The 18,280-nt window shown below is 39.4% G+C and overlaps 1 protein-coding gene across 1 annotated transcript in view; it reads right to left on the bottom strand.

Moving 5' to 3' along the window:
• The window catches only part of kdm7aa (lysine (K)-specific demethylase 7Aa), a 44,721-nt gene extending 31,207 nt beyond the window's left edge, over nt 1–13,514 (bottom strand). Inside the window, exon 1 of the mRNA XM_012853400.3 lies at nt 13,376–13,514. Coding sequence (XP_012708854.2) covers nt 13,376–13,473 — 98 coding nt within the window. The 5' untranslated portion in view covers nt 13,474–13,514. The remainder of the gene's footprint in view (nt 1–13,375) is intronic.
• Nucleotides 13,515–18,280: the final 4,766 nt, after the last annotated feature.

The following is an 18,280-nucleotide window of genomic DNA, read 5'->3' as shown; positions in this document are numbered from 1 at the left end:
AATTGATCGTTATCTATACCTAAAACTAATACGTTCGCGGTGATGCGGTAATGAATTTAGCGTTAATCGGTAAAAAAGAAAATGAAATATTAATTCTGGGAGCGGCCTTTCATGGCTAAATATAGTGACGCCTCACTCCTGACATCTTTTGGCAGTGCGGTAAGCCGAGGGGCCATTTTCCGCGCTTTACAAGCAAATTCGATAGGAACTATTATACACATCTGCGATAAACAACAATTATTTTGGATTTCGAGGGGACTTCACCATTGAAATTTGCGAAAGCTATTGTTAAAGCGACAATGCCCAGAGCATGGCAGTTGTATGTTGCAATACATCGGGTAAAAGTGGGAAAAAATTTTCAAAAAATTAAAAACAGTTATTTCATATAACTATATCTATATATTCCCATCGCTGTCGCTATTTAATACGTTAATCTCTGCTTCGCATAGTGCGCTGGTCGCCGCCATCTTGGATAATAAATGGCACATAGTGACAGGGATGCCTCCAGTAAAGCACATTAAAATGAAAATTAAAATAAAAGCAAATTAATTAAAAAATGTATTTAAAAAATAATTTATTAAGCAGTAGGTAAATATTTTATATTTAAATTACTTTTAGAAGTTAAGATTTCTGAATATGACCGGAATTTTCCTTTAAGGTCCAAAGATGACAACTTCTGTCTTGTCTGAATTTAAAAGCAGAAAATTTAAAGTCACCAAAACATGCCTGTAGACTAAGTAATTGACTAGACTCGTCAGGATTTATGGATAAATATAGCTGAGTGTCATCAGCATAACAGTGAAACATGCACACACACACACACAGATTATATACATGCACATACACACATATATACACACACATTTACACATGTATAGTAAAGAGAATTGGTCCAAGGACTGAACCCTGTGGTACTCCACAAGTGACCCTAGAGCTTGAAGATTTATTATTAATATGAACAAACCGAAATCTGTCCGATAGATAAGATTTCAACCAGCCTAATGCTTTCCCCTTAATCCCTACAGTATGTTAAAGTCTTTGTAGAACAATATTGTGATCAACTGGATCAAATGCAGCACTCAGATCTACAGACACAAGTCCATCATATCCTCCTGTATTTAAATGCCACATACAAGAGAAGTCTAACCCACAGTGCGGGAGAAACATTTCTGACCCTTTAATTTACTTTATTCACACCACAGAGGAAATATAAATTATTTTATATTTACATTCGTTCCAGTTAAACGTTTATTCTGCACAGATAACCTGAGAAAATACAAAAATAGGCATTTTTCCATCCCCCCAGTTTTTTATGATGGGGGAAAAAGCTACACAAGCCGTCATGGTTCTTATGTGAAGAAAGTAATTCATCTAAAAGCTAAAATGTGGTGGTTGTTGGTCGTTTGCGTTAATTGGCACTGAGCCTTTATCTGGGGAGTGAATTATGGCCCACTCCGTTTGTTTTAATTCACCCACTTTGGGGGCTTATTTTCCAGCATAAACATCTTTTTTTAAAGGCATGATACAACTTCTCAATCAGTGGTCTAGTCAAAGCCCAGATTTTGACTAGACTCTACGCTCTCGCTGTATTTTGCTTTTCTGTAAAAGTGCATCACCGTTCCATGTTTTCTCCATTTGTGGATAAAGGCCCAAATGTCTTTATTTTTAGTTGGAGCAAAATTATTATAGAAAAGTTAAAATCTTGCAATTGAACATGTTGGGTACAAGACAAAGGATTCATCTTTTACATCTATCCAATGACTTTTACTCAAAAGCAGGCTTTGGTTCGCAAAAATCCGCCTTTAACTCGTATTAAAACTGGCTATGTACAGCAAGCGTTTCCATATATATATATATATAGTGATCCAGTCAACAACACAAAATTTGTAAACTGGATGACCATCTTTTAATGAGGCAAAAGTTACGTATCAGCACTAATTTGTTTATGTAAAATATTGCATAATCATACTTTGTAGAGCGGGTTTAAAATCTAATTTAATTAAAATTTGGGGTAGTTAAATGTATTATTCAAAATTAGTTTTGTTTTCTGGCCCTCGAGTACTTTGTAGTTTGGACACCTAAATAGATAAAATCTCCTTTTTTGTGTTTAATCAGGTTATCTTTACCTAATATCTAGATTTAAACAATGAAAAGTAAAATAAAATGAGTAAAGGGGGGGGGGGGTCCTAATGCATTCCTCTCATCTAATCAAAACATTCACATCAACCCAGACTTTCCAAATCAGACATGAACAAAAGTCTGAGGCGAGCCACGGAGTTGAAGAAAACATGAACGCCGTCAGGACGGGTTAATGTGCCACAGCGACGTCCGCACCGCGCGCACAGACTGCTGCAGCAGCCAGACCATAAGCCCGTGCATTCCTCTGATGCGTACCGAAGCCGCGCTCCAGAGCGCCATGAGCTGAGCTGAGGGAAACTCGGGCAACAAGTGCAGCACAACGCCGCCGGCACTCACGTGACTCAGGAGACGAGCTGCAGAACTGTGCAGCAGCATCAGCTATGAGGCGTTCATGTCCACCGTTAGGGACTCACACGTCCAGCGATGTTGCCTTTATGTGTCGTGGTCCTGATGAACGGCGTGTTCGCATTTTCTCACATTGAAACCACAAACTTCAGCGTGTTTAAAGGAGACGTACGAACCACAACTAGCACTGAAACAGTGACGCAGAAGGAAAACGATACACGTTTTTAACCTTGAGCTGATGACAAGAGCCCTGAATTTTATTTTCTGGCCTTTGTGCAAAAAAAAAAAAAAACATCCCTACTTTGAAACACGGTGGTGACACTGAGCTATATTATACACTAATCGCCGGCTGTTAGAACGAGTCGCTTTGAAGCCACCGGCCGCCATATTGGTACTCCCTATTTTCCCCCAGTAACTAGGGAATATGTGCGCTACAGCATCGAATAATGAGGATTTTCTCATGTTCAGGGGGGGCTTAAGTCTTTTAAAATGTCAAATGCCATATACTTTTATGTTATGTTCTAAAACTATCAAGTACTGAGAAAGTCATGTGCTGATATATTTAGCATTTTATCTATATATCTATATATATATATATATATATATATATATATATATATATATATATATATATATATATAACATAAATATATAAATAACAATATACAAAAACATATATTTACATATATGTATACATATATCTACATATATACATATACACATACTTATATATACATATACATATATATATTTAATATGAATAACATGCATAATATTTTAGCACCTAATTTCCTAGTAGTTGATAGTGTTAGTACATCCACTGACTGTAGAATTACCTGTGAAATGTTTTCACACAGCCAGAAAACTGCTTATCGTTGCAACCAAATCCTATGGTATTCTGTGATGGTAGGGAGTAGCAAGATGGCGGCCAGCGACTTCAGTTTTTCGGCAAAATCAGCACTCCGATGTATTATATAGCTCAGTGGGTGGTGATGGCATCATAATGTCAGACTGGAAAGGAAAGCCAAGCAGGGGAGGCTTCACCTTCCAGCCGGACAATGACCCGAAACATACGCCTGGCTAGGATTAAAGCATATTTGTGTGTTAGAGTGGCCTAGTCAAAGTCCAGCTGTAGTAATAGACACTACATTTAGAGTCATAATCTACCACGGATTCTCTCTCGGGGTGGAGTGAGAGCCAACATCAGCGTCTTTCTGCTTCTACGACCTCCACTCCGAGGTGAAATCAACCCGACCCGCCGTCACCTTTGATCCAGGAGGGAACTGCAGGAAACCGTAAAAGGAAACAAACCCTGAGGGCCAATCGGTTCACCAGGAAGCGGTGAGCTTGAGCCCGGCTCAAACAGCGCTTGTTGCACCAACAGGATGTCAGCGGCGGCTTCCTGTCAGCCGTTCACCCCTCAGAGCCCCTCTCTGCCATTGGCTGTACAGCGAACCTTTACTTTGTTACTAAACCAACACCTCAGAGCCTTTATATAGAAATAAGAACATTTTTGAATCCGTTACAGGGCACATTTAGCAGATGTGAGTAAGTAGACGATCAACAATAACAGAGAGCAGCGCCCGGCTCGTGTGTCACGGCTGCTTGCTGACTGGAGCATGAATAACGGCGCTCTGCGGCCAGGTTGGCTCAGATGTGCATGGCACGCATCACCACTAGGGCTGGGTATCATCTAGGATGAGCCGATTCGATACGATTTTCGATACATAGCTCACGATACAATACGATTCTCGATATAGCTCACCTTGATTTGATTCGACTCCAATATCGATATTTATTACTTTCAAATGCTCAAAGTCATTCAATCAACAAAACCAGCCAAATATTATATTTATGTTCAATTTATTGAACACTGATATATTAACAGGAAAACAAAGTGCATTTGGTTGAATGCATTTAATGTATCACAGAAACCAAAAACGTGCCCAAACGTCTGATTTTAGGGATGAAGGTTAGGCTGCAATAGCGCCCCCTAGGTGTTATATCGATATTGAAAGCCAGAATATCGGTTTTAAATCATTTTTAAAAAAATCGATATTAATCTTCGTATCGATTTTTATGCACAGCTCTAATCACCACCCCCCCGGCCTCTGGTACTTTCCTTTTTTACGTGATGCATTAGGAAACAAGCGGCCCGCCTGACTCAGCTTTTGAACCACCTGTAAAGGCCCATTCATACCTCACGTAAAAGACGGATACGTGTGGAGTGTTTCATCTGTTCCAACCGTCGATTTCGTCCGTATTTTGACACGAAAATTGGGACCTTACGATTACGGACAAAACGGATCAATACGGACCAATACTACCGGAAACGGAGGGGGCGCTATTGAGTTTGTAGTACAAAATGTCAACAAAATCACAAAGAAGGTTAGAATTCTGGGCTTTAAACAATGGCGGGATTCGAGGAACGACTTGCAGAGATTTTCCGGAACTACCCATATTTATATGATGTGTCGTGTCCGGGGCACAGGGACAAATAAAAAGTTTACATACGGAGCAAATACAACAAAATCACGCCTTGGACCGTCGACATGTTTGATCAGTGACGAATCATTGGCGCCCAGCACTGCCACCTAGAGGAAATATTGGTTATTGCGCACCTCAACTAGGGATGGGAATCGAAAACCGGTTCCTGTTCAGAAGGAGTCATCTAAAGAGAGATTAATAAGCAACTGTCACAACAAACTTACATTTTCTTGTATTCTAAACAACTCATCTACTGTATTTAAGTTTGTTCTTATATTCCTTTTTTTATTTAAACAAAGATAAATGTTACTCCAGTTCCACATTTGCTGTGGACATCTTAACCTTGTTAGTTTGTAAGGTCGTTTCATAGTTAAGTAAACAAAGTTGATGCTCATCATCAACCTGTTTGTTCTCCTTTTTTCCCCAAATTGGAATCGAAAAGAGAATCGAAAAGGAATCGAATCGTTTCACAGAATCGATAAGGGAATCGGAATCGTGAAAATCTTTTCAATTCCCAACCCTAACCTCAACGGACGGAGGTATGAAGGAGTCAACGGATAGAACGTACGGACAGAAATACGGACGTCTAGGCCAAACGTAGGGTATGAATGGGCGCGAGGAGATTACACGCGAGGAAACTCGGCGTTTATCACATTTATCGCGCTTAACGAGGCGGAGAGTTATCCAAGGTGGCAGAAAACAGAAGCTCGTCTGACCCAGACACACAAACACCACCGTGCTGCTGATTCTGATTCTGACGCCTGAGCTGCAGACGGCAAAGCCAAACACGGCTCTGTCCAAGTGAGACGACATGCGTGTGCACTTGGCTAGAAGCCCCCGCCGTCAGCAGCCCCTCTCCCTCCGCTTCCTCTCATCAAGGGCCTCCTTCCTGTGTGACTGAGAGGGCTCATTCATTAGTCTGCGCGCCGTGAGGGGTTCATTGTCCTCGGTGATCAGCGCAGGAACACAAAAGGCTGGAGGCGGGCGACGCCATTATTTTAAGCTCTAAATAAGCGCCGTGCATGGGACAGCGACACGCCCACATTAGGGAGCTGCCGGAGCCTTAATGGAGCGCCGTTATGGATGGTGATGGAGAGGAGGTGGGGTCCCTTAAAATGCACCTGGCCCCTCCATCGGTCCCACAGGAACAGCAAACTTCAGCAGCCCTTCTCCTGACACACACAGCAGCTACTTTGCTACTTAGTTAAGTCACTTTATGTCATCAAATTCTGTTTATTACTTTGCTACTTAGTTCAGTCACTTTATGTCATCAAATTCTGTTTTTTATTACTTTGCTACTTAGTTTAGTCACTTTATGTCATCAAATTCTGTTTTTTTATTACTTTGCTACTTAGTTCAGTCACTTTATGTCATCAAATTCTGTTTTTTATTACCTTACTACTTAGTTCAGTCACTTTATGTCATCAAATTCTGTTTTTTATTACTTTGCTACTTAGTTTAGTCACTTTATGTCATCAAATTCTGTTTATTACTTTGCTACTTAGTTCAGTCACTTTATGTCATCAAATTCTGTTTTTTATTACTTTGCTACTTAGTTTAGTCACTTTATGTCATCAAATTCTGTTTTTTTATTACTTTGCTACTTAGTTCAGTCACTTTATGTCATCAAATTCTGTTTTTTATTACCTTACTACTTAGTTCAGTCACTTTATGTCATCAAATTCTGTTTTTTATTACTTTGCTACTTAGTTTAGTCACTTTATGTCATCAAATTCTGTTTATTACTTTGCTACTTAGTTCAGTCACTTTATGTCATCAAATTCTGTTTTTTATTACTTTGCTACTTAGTTTAGTCACTTTAAACCATAAAATTCAGTTTTTTATTACTTTGCTACTTAGTTTAGTCACTTGAAACCACCAAATTCAGTTTTTTATTACTTTGCTACTTAGTTTAGTCACTTAAAACCATCAAATTCAGTTTTTTATTACTTTGCTACTTAGTTTAGTCACTTTAAACTACCAAATTGTTTTTTTATTACTTTGCTACTTAGCTTAGTCACTTTAAACCATCAAATTCAGTTTTTTATTACTTTGCTGCTTAGTTAAGTCACTTTAAACCACCAAATTCAGTTTTTTTATTACTTTGCTACTTAGTTCAGTTACTTTAAACCATCAAATTCAGTTTACTTTGCTACTTAGTTTAGTCACTTTAAACCATCAAATTCTGTTTTTTCTTACTTTGCTGCTTAGTTTAGTCACTTGAAACCATCAAATTCAGTTTTTTATTACTTTGCTACTTAGTTTAGTCACTTTATGTCATCAAATTCTGTTTTTTATTACCATACTACTTAGTTCAGTCACTTTATGTCATCAAATTCTGTTTTTTATTACTTTGCTACTTAGTTTAGTCACTTTATGTCATCAAATTCTGTTTATTACTTTGCTACTTAGTTCAGTCACTTTATGTCATCAAATTCTGTTTTTTATTACTTTGCTACTTAGTTTAGTCACTTTAAACCATAAAATTCAGTTTTTTATTACTTTGCTACTTAGTTTAGTCACTTGAAACCACCAAATTCAGTTTTTTATTACTTTGCTACTTAGTTTAGTCACTTAAAACCATCAAATTCAGTTTTTTATTACTTTGCTACTTAGTTTAGTCACTTTAAACTACCAAATTGTTTTTTTACTACTTTGCTACTTAGCTTAGTCACTTTAAACCATCAAATTCAGTTTTTTATTACTTTGCTGCTTAGTTAAGTCACTTTAAACCACCAAATTCAGTTTTTTTATTACTTTGCTACTTAGTTCAGTTACTTTAAACCATCAAATTCAGTTTACTTTGCTACTTAGTTTAGTCACTTTAAACCATCAAATTCTGTTTTTTCTTACTTTGCTGCTTAGTTTAGTCACTTGAAACCATCAAATTCAGTTTTTTATTACTTTGCTACTTAGTTTAGTCACTTTAAACTACCAAATTGTTTTTTATTACTTTGCTACTTTTTCAGTCACTTTAAACCATCAAATTCAGTTTTTTATTACTTTGCTACTTAGTTAAGTCACTTTAAACCACCAAATTCAGTTTTTTATTACTTTGCTGCTTAGTTTAGTCACTTGAAACCATCAAATTCAGTTTTTTATTACTTTGCTACTTAGTTTAGTCACTTTAAACCATCAAATTCTGTTTTTTATTACTTTGCTGCTTAGTTAAGTCACTTTAAACCACCAAATTCAGTTTATTACTTTGCTACTTAGTATAGTCACTTTAAACCATCAAATTCAGTTTTTTGTTACTTTGCTACTTAGTTCAGTCACTTTAAACCATCAAATTCTGTTTTTTTATTTTGGGATTTCACATGATAGACCAACAAAGTGGCGCTCTATTTTCCTTTTGCTCGGATACCACTAAATAAAATCCAGCCAACTGCCTTTAACACGTCAATTTTAATAAATAAAGTTAACCTGTGCTAAGGTTAAGTCCAGTATGAATCCAGTTGTTCTGTGAAAACTTCAGAAGTTTGTTAGAGAACAGAACAAAATGTAAAACTATCAGTGACTGATGGTTAAACAAGGGGCAGAGTCATGCAGTTTCTTCAGCAGGGTTAGGGAAGCTAGATGGATATAAATACTGAGAAAGACTAATCTACTAAGCACTTTAAAAATAGAAATACGAAAAAAAGGAGTCCGTCTTCAATGTGATACCTCTAAAATAAACCCAGTGCAAACGACTTCCTGTTATTATAAGCACAGGTAGTAGACTCCAGGGTGGACCCAGAACGCCCGACAGGAAGCGCTAACGTCTCCTTTAGCCTGGAAACTAAATCCAGACAAGAATATGTGGCAAATATTGACGTTCATAGATGGTTTCCATCCAACCTGACTGAGCTAGAGCTATTTGGAAAAGAAGGACCTGGACGTGCAGAGCTGGTGAAGACATATGTTAACACACCTGCAGCTGCAAATAAGGCAAAAGCTACGTCAATTAAAAGATTTGAAGTATTTGATTAAGAGTTGTAAGCAGAAAGAAATCATGCATTACTTTGGTTTAATCATGCAACACACTTCGATCAGCTCAGCATTTTAAAGCAACAAGACCCAAAGAGGCCAGAAGGATGAATTTTGGGTTTCACTGCTAAGACCATGCTAGCCGTGAGGTGACGGTGTCGGAGCCTCCCTGTAGTCAGCGGGTGGAAAACAAAAAAGAGGCTCACTTTGTTGTTTATGGTGCATCGGGGGAACCAGGAGGATTTTCTTTTACAGTTTAATTGTGTCTGATGATGCCTCCAGGCGTATCTCTTGCAACATGGCGTATCCCCCTGTGAAGGAACACAAACTGCCCGCCTGCTGCTGCTGCTGCTGGGACTTCAGCCCACAAACTCGTACTGAACTCCTCAAGAGGCGTTTGGAATCACGTCCACGTAAGCTAGGAAGCGTTTCAGACTATAAATCCTCGTCAACAGAGCCCACATCTCCGACGTTGTAATGTTGCTCGACTATTAATCAATATGTGAGCTTTGGAGTCCTAACACCATTGATTGAGCTAAATTGAATGCCGTTTCCACCGTCTCTCTGGAGACAACATTCCCCATGAATGTAAACACAGCTTTTAACAGGAACCGTCAGGCCTCTACTCCCTTCGGTCAATTAGCTTATCAGACACCCTAAGAGCTGAACATCTCCACCACGGACAGCAAAAATCCCCTCTTTCATCTTTATATCCACTTAAACTTAGGGTAAACACTAAGAAGGCACTCGGTGGAAGCGATTCGTCTCTCTTTAGCGTGCTCACACTCCGTTCGACAGTGACGGATCGTGCATTGAACTTGGCTCGCCGGAGCGGCCATCAATCACCTCCCTCTGTCCCATCTAGGACCGCCGGTCTGTCGTCACCCCCACCGCCGCTACCTAAATCAGAATTTGGGGCCGACTAGAGGGCCTGAAATCAACACTGTGATCCGACTCGACCTACAGAGGATCCGCAGAGCAGTGGGGGGGAGACGTGCGCTGTAAAGATGAAATTCAGCATCCACGAAGCACAACAAATATAAAGTAGTCACCCTTTTCCACTCCGTCACACCACGACCACAAACCTCAGGGCGTTTTATTGATGTTTTTTTTTTACGGGAAAGACAAAGTGCGTTATAAACATGGAGAAAAAGGAAAATTGTCAACTATTTAACATTTAAAAAAAGTGTGGTTTGCATTTGTTTTCAGCGCCATTTACTCTTGACATCCCTAAATAAAACCCAGCTCAACTCAATTGCCTATGGAACCCACTTAGGCAACGTTCACACTGCAGGTGTTGAAGCTCAGTCTATGTTTATTGCTGATATTTTTTTTGCGTGGTCGTTCGTACCACTGATTAAATGCGACAGCCGTCACACTTCTCTCCCAGAACAGAAGGAGAAAGTAGACGTCACACAGTAGCGCACTATTTTACGGAATAATGGATGCAATCGTCACTAGAAGTGTTAAATAAAACTTTGTTAAAACAAAAAAACGGTAATGGCAATATCGGCTTGCCTGTGTTTATTATGATGTTGTTGAGCAACGGGAGTGACAATATTAGGCCTACAGCATAAGAAGACGAAGGAAGGTAAGAAAAAAAAAGTAAATTTCTGCAAAAAGATTGGATTTGGGTCACAATTTGACAAAAAGAGATATTGGATCACAATTTGGCAAATAAAATTGGATTGGACATAAATCTGATCTTTTTGCCAAATTGGGACCCAAATCTGATCTTTTTGCCAAATTGGGACCCAAATCTGATCTTTTTGCCAAATTGGGACCCAAATCTGATCTTTTTGCCAAATTGGGACCCAAATCTGATGTTTTTGCCAAATTGGGACCCAAATCTGATATTTTTGCCAAATTGGGACCCAAATCTGATCTTTTTGCCAAATTGGGACCCAAATCCCATCTTTTTGCCAAATTGGGACCCAAATCCCATCTTTTTGCCAAATTGGGACCCAAATCCCATATTTTTGCCAAATTGGGACCCAAAAACTCTTTCAAAATTGTAACCCCAATTCCAATCTTTTTGCCACAATGTGACCCAAATCCAATATTTTTGCCAAATTGTGACCCAAATCCAATATTTTTGCCAAATTGTGACCCAAATCCAATATTTTTGCCAAGTTGGAACCCAAATCTCATATTTTTGCCAAGTTGGAACCCAAATCTCATATTTTTGCCAAATTGTGACCCAAATCCAATCTTTTTGCCACAATGTGACCCAAATCCAATCTTTTTGCCAAAATATAGCAATTCAGGGCAATGTCACCAGTCCTGACAGCAATGACACCCACAGAGGAGCGGCAAAATAAGCCAAAGGGGTCAGAAAGTGAGCCACTGGAGAGCTTTCCTTTAATAAATACTCCTTTCCATCTCTCTGTAGCTTGTTCGATGCTTTGCTTCAATACTGCCGAATAATAAAAGCATTAATACTGCAAACACAGAGCCACTGAATTATAAAGCAGCACCTGAGAAAAGCAGATGTTGGGCACTGTCGTAACACAGGAGAGGGGGAGGCGTTAAGTTGAATACACACTTTCCTGTTGCCTGGTGACGTAGCCGTTCACTCGTCTGCCAGTGATAACAAAAAAAAAAAGCCAGAGCTTGGATTGCGTGAGATTCTAACAGATACAGGTGATGGAAAACAGGGAACCCGTCAAGAAGTGAGGGAGAAAGACAACGCTGGTCTCCCCCCCCCCACACACACACACAAACAAACTCAGCCAACAAGCTGAGAAGCGAGCATTTGGGAGGCCGGGTGCCTCTCCTTTCCACTCAATCGACTTGCCATCATTCCGCAGCCAGAGAATATCCCCCTTCCTTCTGGCCAGCCTCGTGGGAAAGAGGCTGGAAAAAGCGCCCGCTTTTTTGGAGGTCCGCCCTGCGCGTTTGTGCCCATTAGTCATCAATGGGGGAAGCTCGAATGTTCGTTCCCTCTTCGTGCTGGCACATGACACACAGCGAGTCTCTGCTGGCTCCGGTACGCCACAATTTGTGTCTGCCAAGTTTTCTGGCAGGACACCCGATGGTTGGTTACGCAACGGCTTCCGTCATTTCAGCGGGAGCAAAAAAAACAAAAAAAAAACAGATTGCTGTATTCATAAACGGTCGCTGTAGAGATGCACCCACACAGGCTGAGTCAATAGATTGTCTAGGTCAGCCTCAGGGCCACAGAGATGAAAATAAAAAGTCGGCCCGCGCGAAATCTATGACGACAATCCTGATGCAGACAAAACGGATATTGTCAGGGATACCCGGCTCCCTGGTCTGCTAGGAATAACTCAGACCGACTGCTCCAGTTTGGTTCAGGCTATATATCCTGTACAACCACGTCGACCTATAAAGATTACACTTTAAAGTTCAAATCTCAAGAAATGGCCACAATATCAGACATGCACAAAAAAAATAAACAACAGCACGGATGATGGGGTAAGATTACACAACAGTAAATCCCTGTTACAAACGATCACAGCCAATACACCCCCGCAAAACATGAATCATACAACAATCTCACGCAACAACAACCCACTTGAGATCATGGTGAGGGCAGGAAATCAAAAGAAAGGGGGGGGGAAAGTAAGAAAGTGCTGCTGAAGTAATCTGAGGACAACTGCACGCTTTGGTTCCTTTAAATCATCCCCCCGTCGACCACTAGGGGCGCCATGCCATGTGGCTCCGCTGCTTGAAAGAGGGATTTAAATTTCTCCAGCTGTCAATCAAAAAGCCCGACCATAACAAGCCCCTCGAGCTCCAAATAAATTAGTTAAATAAACTTTTAATTTGGAAAATAAAAACAGCTCTGAGGTCATCTGTAGAATAATAATACATAAAAAAACAACTACCAACTGTTTCCGAACAAGCACAAACTGCACGATGGGGAGTATGTAATTAAGTTTAAAGTAAACTACAAGGTTTATTTCACTTTCAACAACACTACGGCATGAACTTTCTATTTATTTTTTACTTTATAAAAAAAAAAAAAAAATCACAGCGAATCCTGTATTTATTTATTTTATTATGAGGAGGAAAAACATGCAGGCTTTGTATGCTCCGATCACTCAGCTAAGCTTTAGATCTCGGGCTGACTGACAAACGCTGTCTCCCATCAAATATACCCACTCAAAACAAGTATTTAACTCGACAGCGTTAATTGTGAGAGCAATTAAGTTGGCGACGGGTGGCTAAATGTCTTTAGTTGAAAAGGTATTCAGTCTAAAAGCGACGCGGCGGACCCAGCAACCCCACTTTCGCTCGTTAAGTCGTGTCAATAGACGGTTTAAAACCCCCGTCGCCCACCGCTAGGCGTTAGCAGGCTAACTTAGCCACCAGTCAACACCGCTCGGAGAAACCGTCGGCTTTACCAACTAAACAACCGGTGTTCGCCGCCTTCGCCAACTCGTGTCCGTCAAAAACATCGTAACCGACCTACCTGCCGTGGAACCAGTCCTTACAGATGTCGCATTCGATCATAAACCGGCTCACGTCGTAGGGCTGCCGGCAGACACAGTACAGCGGGGCCGCCGCCATCTTCCTACTGTCCCCAAACAACGCAGGAATGAAAGCGGGGCGGGGATTTAACCCAAAGTCCGGAAACACACGAGATGAGCACCCAAGGCGTCCGGAAACACCCGAGTTGGGCGCCGGGCGTCCGGATACAGCCGAGGATGTAGATGTATGGCAGAATGTTTTAACATATAATCAGTCATCGTCTTTCATGGATCGTAAAATAAAAAAACAACTCAGTGGGAAACTTTGCTAGTGTGATGACGTAATGTGGATGTCCTCTTCTACTTAAGAACGGGACTAGTGATGTTAGCAAAAAAATAAAAAAATAAATAAAAACTATTCTATATCCCACTAACCCTATTCTAATTCAGATTTAAACAATTTTAACTGTAGACTGGGCAAGTCTTGTGGCGTCATGATCTGGCATTATTATTGTATAATAATAGGAACTGCCGTACTCCCGAATCATTGCGAGATCCTCCATTATATTGAAGCCCACCTCTGACGTCAGTTTCCAAATTATTAATTTCCGTCTGACTACGTACGCAAACAAACAACAGACTTTTTCCAAAAAGAGAAGGATGACATAACAAATTTTGTTTTGTGATATTTTTTTCAGTGGTATAAATTTAAGTTTATTCTACTTAAATACATTAGACTAAAAATAGAAACAAAATCCAAAGTACTATGAGCCTTAAATAGTGTTGTACAGTGCATTTTGGTGTAAGGATTAGCCACGCAATAGAAAAATGTAACAATCCCCAATCTCATTGTCAGGCCCAAGAAATTAGTGTGAAACCAGATGCAATTTCTGTTGTTCTCTTTGGACAAATTTAGTACGATTCAGATGTATTTAGCCAATATGCAAACATCTTTGATTATCTATTATCTTGTTTGCCTATTGTTGTGCAGTTTGTATAAAATTGTATCTTTATGTATTTATCTAGATGTTTGGTACACTTTATCATTTTTATGTAGTTTGTTATTATTAAATGCATGTCACTCATACTATCAGTCATGTAGCTATGTATTTCTGCTAATCGTTTTTGTCAAATCGTGAATTTTTTTTGTCCCATGACTGTGCCAAGTTTAACATTGTTGCCACTAATGCCCATTTTAATTATCCAGTTTTAGTAATACCCCATCTTTTTGGTGCTTCCTGTGCATTATGTGCAATTTCCAGTGTCTGCATCGTTGTTGTGTTTTTGTTTGCAATTGTTTTATACCTCATTTAAAAATCTTTGGCAGTTTTGAGTCATTTTACATTCCTGCACCCACCAGGTCAAGGTGGGGATTTTGTTGAATCATTACGGATTCCCAGATATTTTCTATTAATGATACAGATAAAAATATATCTAAATCTTAATTCTAACTTTAAACTAATTAGGACAAGTATTAACTTTATTCTGTTTGAACAGCAGCACGCACATTTGAAGAAAAGTCAGTGTTCTGTCATTTTGCAGCTCTGGTGTCTATAGGTGTGTCTTTACCAAATGCCAGGGCGGAAAGACATCAGCAATGACATTATAGAAGCAACTATGCTACCCATTAATCAGAAAAAGGTTATTTCCAAACTATTTGGATATTAATTTTACAGAAGGAAAGCTTATCAAGGAGTGGAAAACATTCAAGCCAGCTGCTAATCTTTTCGGGCGTGGACGTCCCAGTAATTTCACCTCAAGGTCAGAGAGGGAATTTCTTAGAGAAGGAACAAAAACAATCAAGCGCTCCTTCCCTGACAGGACCATTGGAAAAAATACAAAACAGGCCTGGCTTGTTTGGAAGGGTTTAAAGAAAAAAGCCTCTTCTCTCTAACAGGCATATGGCAGGAGGACTTTTGGAAAACTGTTTCTGAATGAAATATAAGACATCTGGAACAATGTCCTTTGGACAAATGAGACTAAATTCAAGATGTTTAGCCTTAAAATGCAGCAGTGACAGTTCTGAATGCTAACTCCTGTTACCCTTTAGGCCCAACTTTGAAATACATCTGCATATGGCAATATAACGGGGTCCGTTAGTTTTTGTTTGGCATAAAAAATATTTTTACCGTCCACCTTTGTTCTTTTTTTTTATGGCAATCTCACATATAGTTTTTTTTTTTCTAGTTTTATTGATTTGGTCATTTGCAAACATTAATAATTCAATTAACGCCAGTTCAATTCAGTTTTTTGCTGCTAATTCACAACAAAAGTCAAATAGATCCGATTTATATGAAGAAATATATATATTCAGTCCAATTCAATCAAACAGACAGAATCCAGGTTGATATGTTCCAGACTTTCTAGTTATAATATAATAGAGTCAGGCTTTTACTCTATGAGGCACTAAAAAACTTTAAGAAAACCCACCTGATTGCATCAAGTTAGTAGGATTGCAGCATAGGGAGCAAAGCATATGGTGACAGGGGAAAGAAACCTCCAGCAGAATCCGTCTCAGTACTTCAGTATTTTTTTTAAAAGACCATTTTCCTTGGAATCGTTAAAGAATCCTGATGCATCAGACGTCCTTTGTACCAATTAGTGCCTATAAAAAGTTTTCTGATTAGTGTATTGTTCATCCTCTGGACCTGGAAACTGTCTCAGAGTTTATCTCCCATAGCTGTGTTTGTCTCCTTGATGAAGCTACTAAAGGAGCTACTACTGTCGTTATGTTTTTACGTTTCTCTCACATAGAAAGTACTCCAAGATCAGTGCTTTTGTGTGTTTGCTCAGTCTTCTCAAACAGCCAGTTGCTCGCTGCACATGGACGTTCACACTTAGCCATGTTCTGCTGGAGGTTTCTTTCTGTTAAAGGGGAATTTTCATCTCCACTGTCGCCACATGCATGATCAGTGCAGTTGGAAGAGTTTCCTTCGATACAAAACATTTTAACCAATATGTCTGTATGATTTGATTGAATCGTCTATGTAAGTGCCTTGAGATGATATGAATTTCTCTATATAGGCTATAAATGTATCATTTAGCTTCATTTTCAGTTCTGTGTATCAGAATAAAATTTAGCTGAATCCAAAAGGTGCAGAATCAGCACCTGCTTACTTATCAGCGACCCATAGACAAGACGTTACCCTGCAAAGAAAACAAACGCTGTTTCTGTGACTCACTCGCATGAATATGTACGTGGCCGCACGTTTCACAGCATCCATTTTCAGCCTGAACAGCTCAAAGGAGCTGGGGAAAATAAATAAATAAATGAGAACACAACACAGACGCTCAGCATGTCTCAGCGGAGGATGTCTGACATGCCCTACGTGCTTGCGTGCTGAATAGCAATGGGACCACCGACCCACAGCTTGATCTGTAAGCTGACAGCACCCATCCCCCCATACGCCCATCTGTGTCGCTCTGCATAGGCAAGCAGCTCCGGTGCATGGCATGCAGAGAGCACTAAAGACACATGTGAAGGCTCATCTGCAGATCTGAGCTGGATTTTATCCCCCCCCTGCAGTTAGATGTAAACAGTTATTTTGTCCTCAGAATTGATGTCCCTCCTCAGGTGTTTAACACTATGTTAGTGTAGGATAACTTTACATGTGCATGAATGGCACTCCAGAAACAGTTAATTGTAATTTATGTTAATGCCACTAAAAGTGAGCCGGTTGTTACCGCTGAGGGGAAATTATCAGCTTTGACGAGGTGTTGAAGGAATGAGGTGTGACACACTGAGCCACTGCACACAAAAGATAAGTTGTGATCAGAAAAAGAGGGTTATAATCAGTTGACACAGTCTTTCAGTCTCGCATGCAGGTCATTCTTTTACTTGATTAGCAGAAAATCCCTAATTTTGACATCTATTTCCTTCTCAAAATGTTAAACATTTTGCTTTGAAGACTGGTACTGTTTCAGACAGTTAAATGTTTTTTTATTTAAGATAAATATAACCTGAATAAATACAAAAGGCTGTTTTTGATTGATTATTTCATTAGCACCCATCTCTGGAATGTCTTAAAGATCAACACACCATAATCTAATCTGCAAACCACGGTAACTTTATCACCATTATCCACATAAATGTAGAAAACATGGAACTGTGGAGAAACTTCCCAGGAGCGACCAGCCTACCAAAGGTGCATCAATAACCAAATCCAGGAGGTCACAGAACCCAGAACAACATTCAAAGCTCTACAGGCTTCACTTAGGTCAATTAAAGCCAGCATTCATTATTTATCAATAAGAAATTGGGCAAAAATGGCCTCCATTGAGGTATCAATGATTAAATCTACTGTTAGTTTTGTCATTTAACAGAAACATCTAAATGGCCCCTAAAACTTTTTTTTTTTAATGTGAAGTCCCCTTGGGTAAAAGCGGCAGAACTTGTTCCTAAATGGACCAGCAACCACACATCTGAGTGGTAAATAAAAAAATTAAAATGAAGTGGCTAACTCAAAAATTACATTTAATTAAATCAAAACTCATCAGTTATTCCTAAAAAACATACAAAAACTCTCCAATGTGGCCGAAATTAAAAAAAAAAAAATTGAAAAAGAAAAGTGAGTCACAATTTCTGCACTGATGCCAATCAGGCAGCAATTACTTTACAACGCAGGGCCTGTTTGGTACGGGCGGCTTTTTGCCCGTTAATAAATGAAAACATCTGTTGTTTGTATTTATTCAGCTTACATCTGTCTGATATTAACATTTTTAATATGAACGATACATTTAAACAAGTAAATATGGGCAAAGAAAAAAAAATCTAAGGTAAAAATGTTGGCAACAGAAAATGTTGGTGATATGGCGCCATCTGCTGGTGAGATAATATCCGCTGCTGCGCGTTCACCGACTGTTCTTGTGCGAGCACGCCGTGCGCCGCACCAGTTTACGTCATGACG

Source organism: Fundulus heteroclitus, chromosome 17 (assembly GCF_011125445.2).
Source record: "Fundulus heteroclitus isolate FHET01 chromosome 17, MU-UCD_Fhet_4.1, whole genome shotgun sequence".
In the NCBI taxonomy this organism is placed as follows: Eukaryota; Metazoa; Chordata; class Actinopteri; order Cyprinodontiformes; family Fundulidae; genus Fundulus; species Fundulus heteroclitus.
Note: the sequence above shows the minus strand (reverse complement) of the source record. Positions and strands in the feature narration are given on the sequence as shown.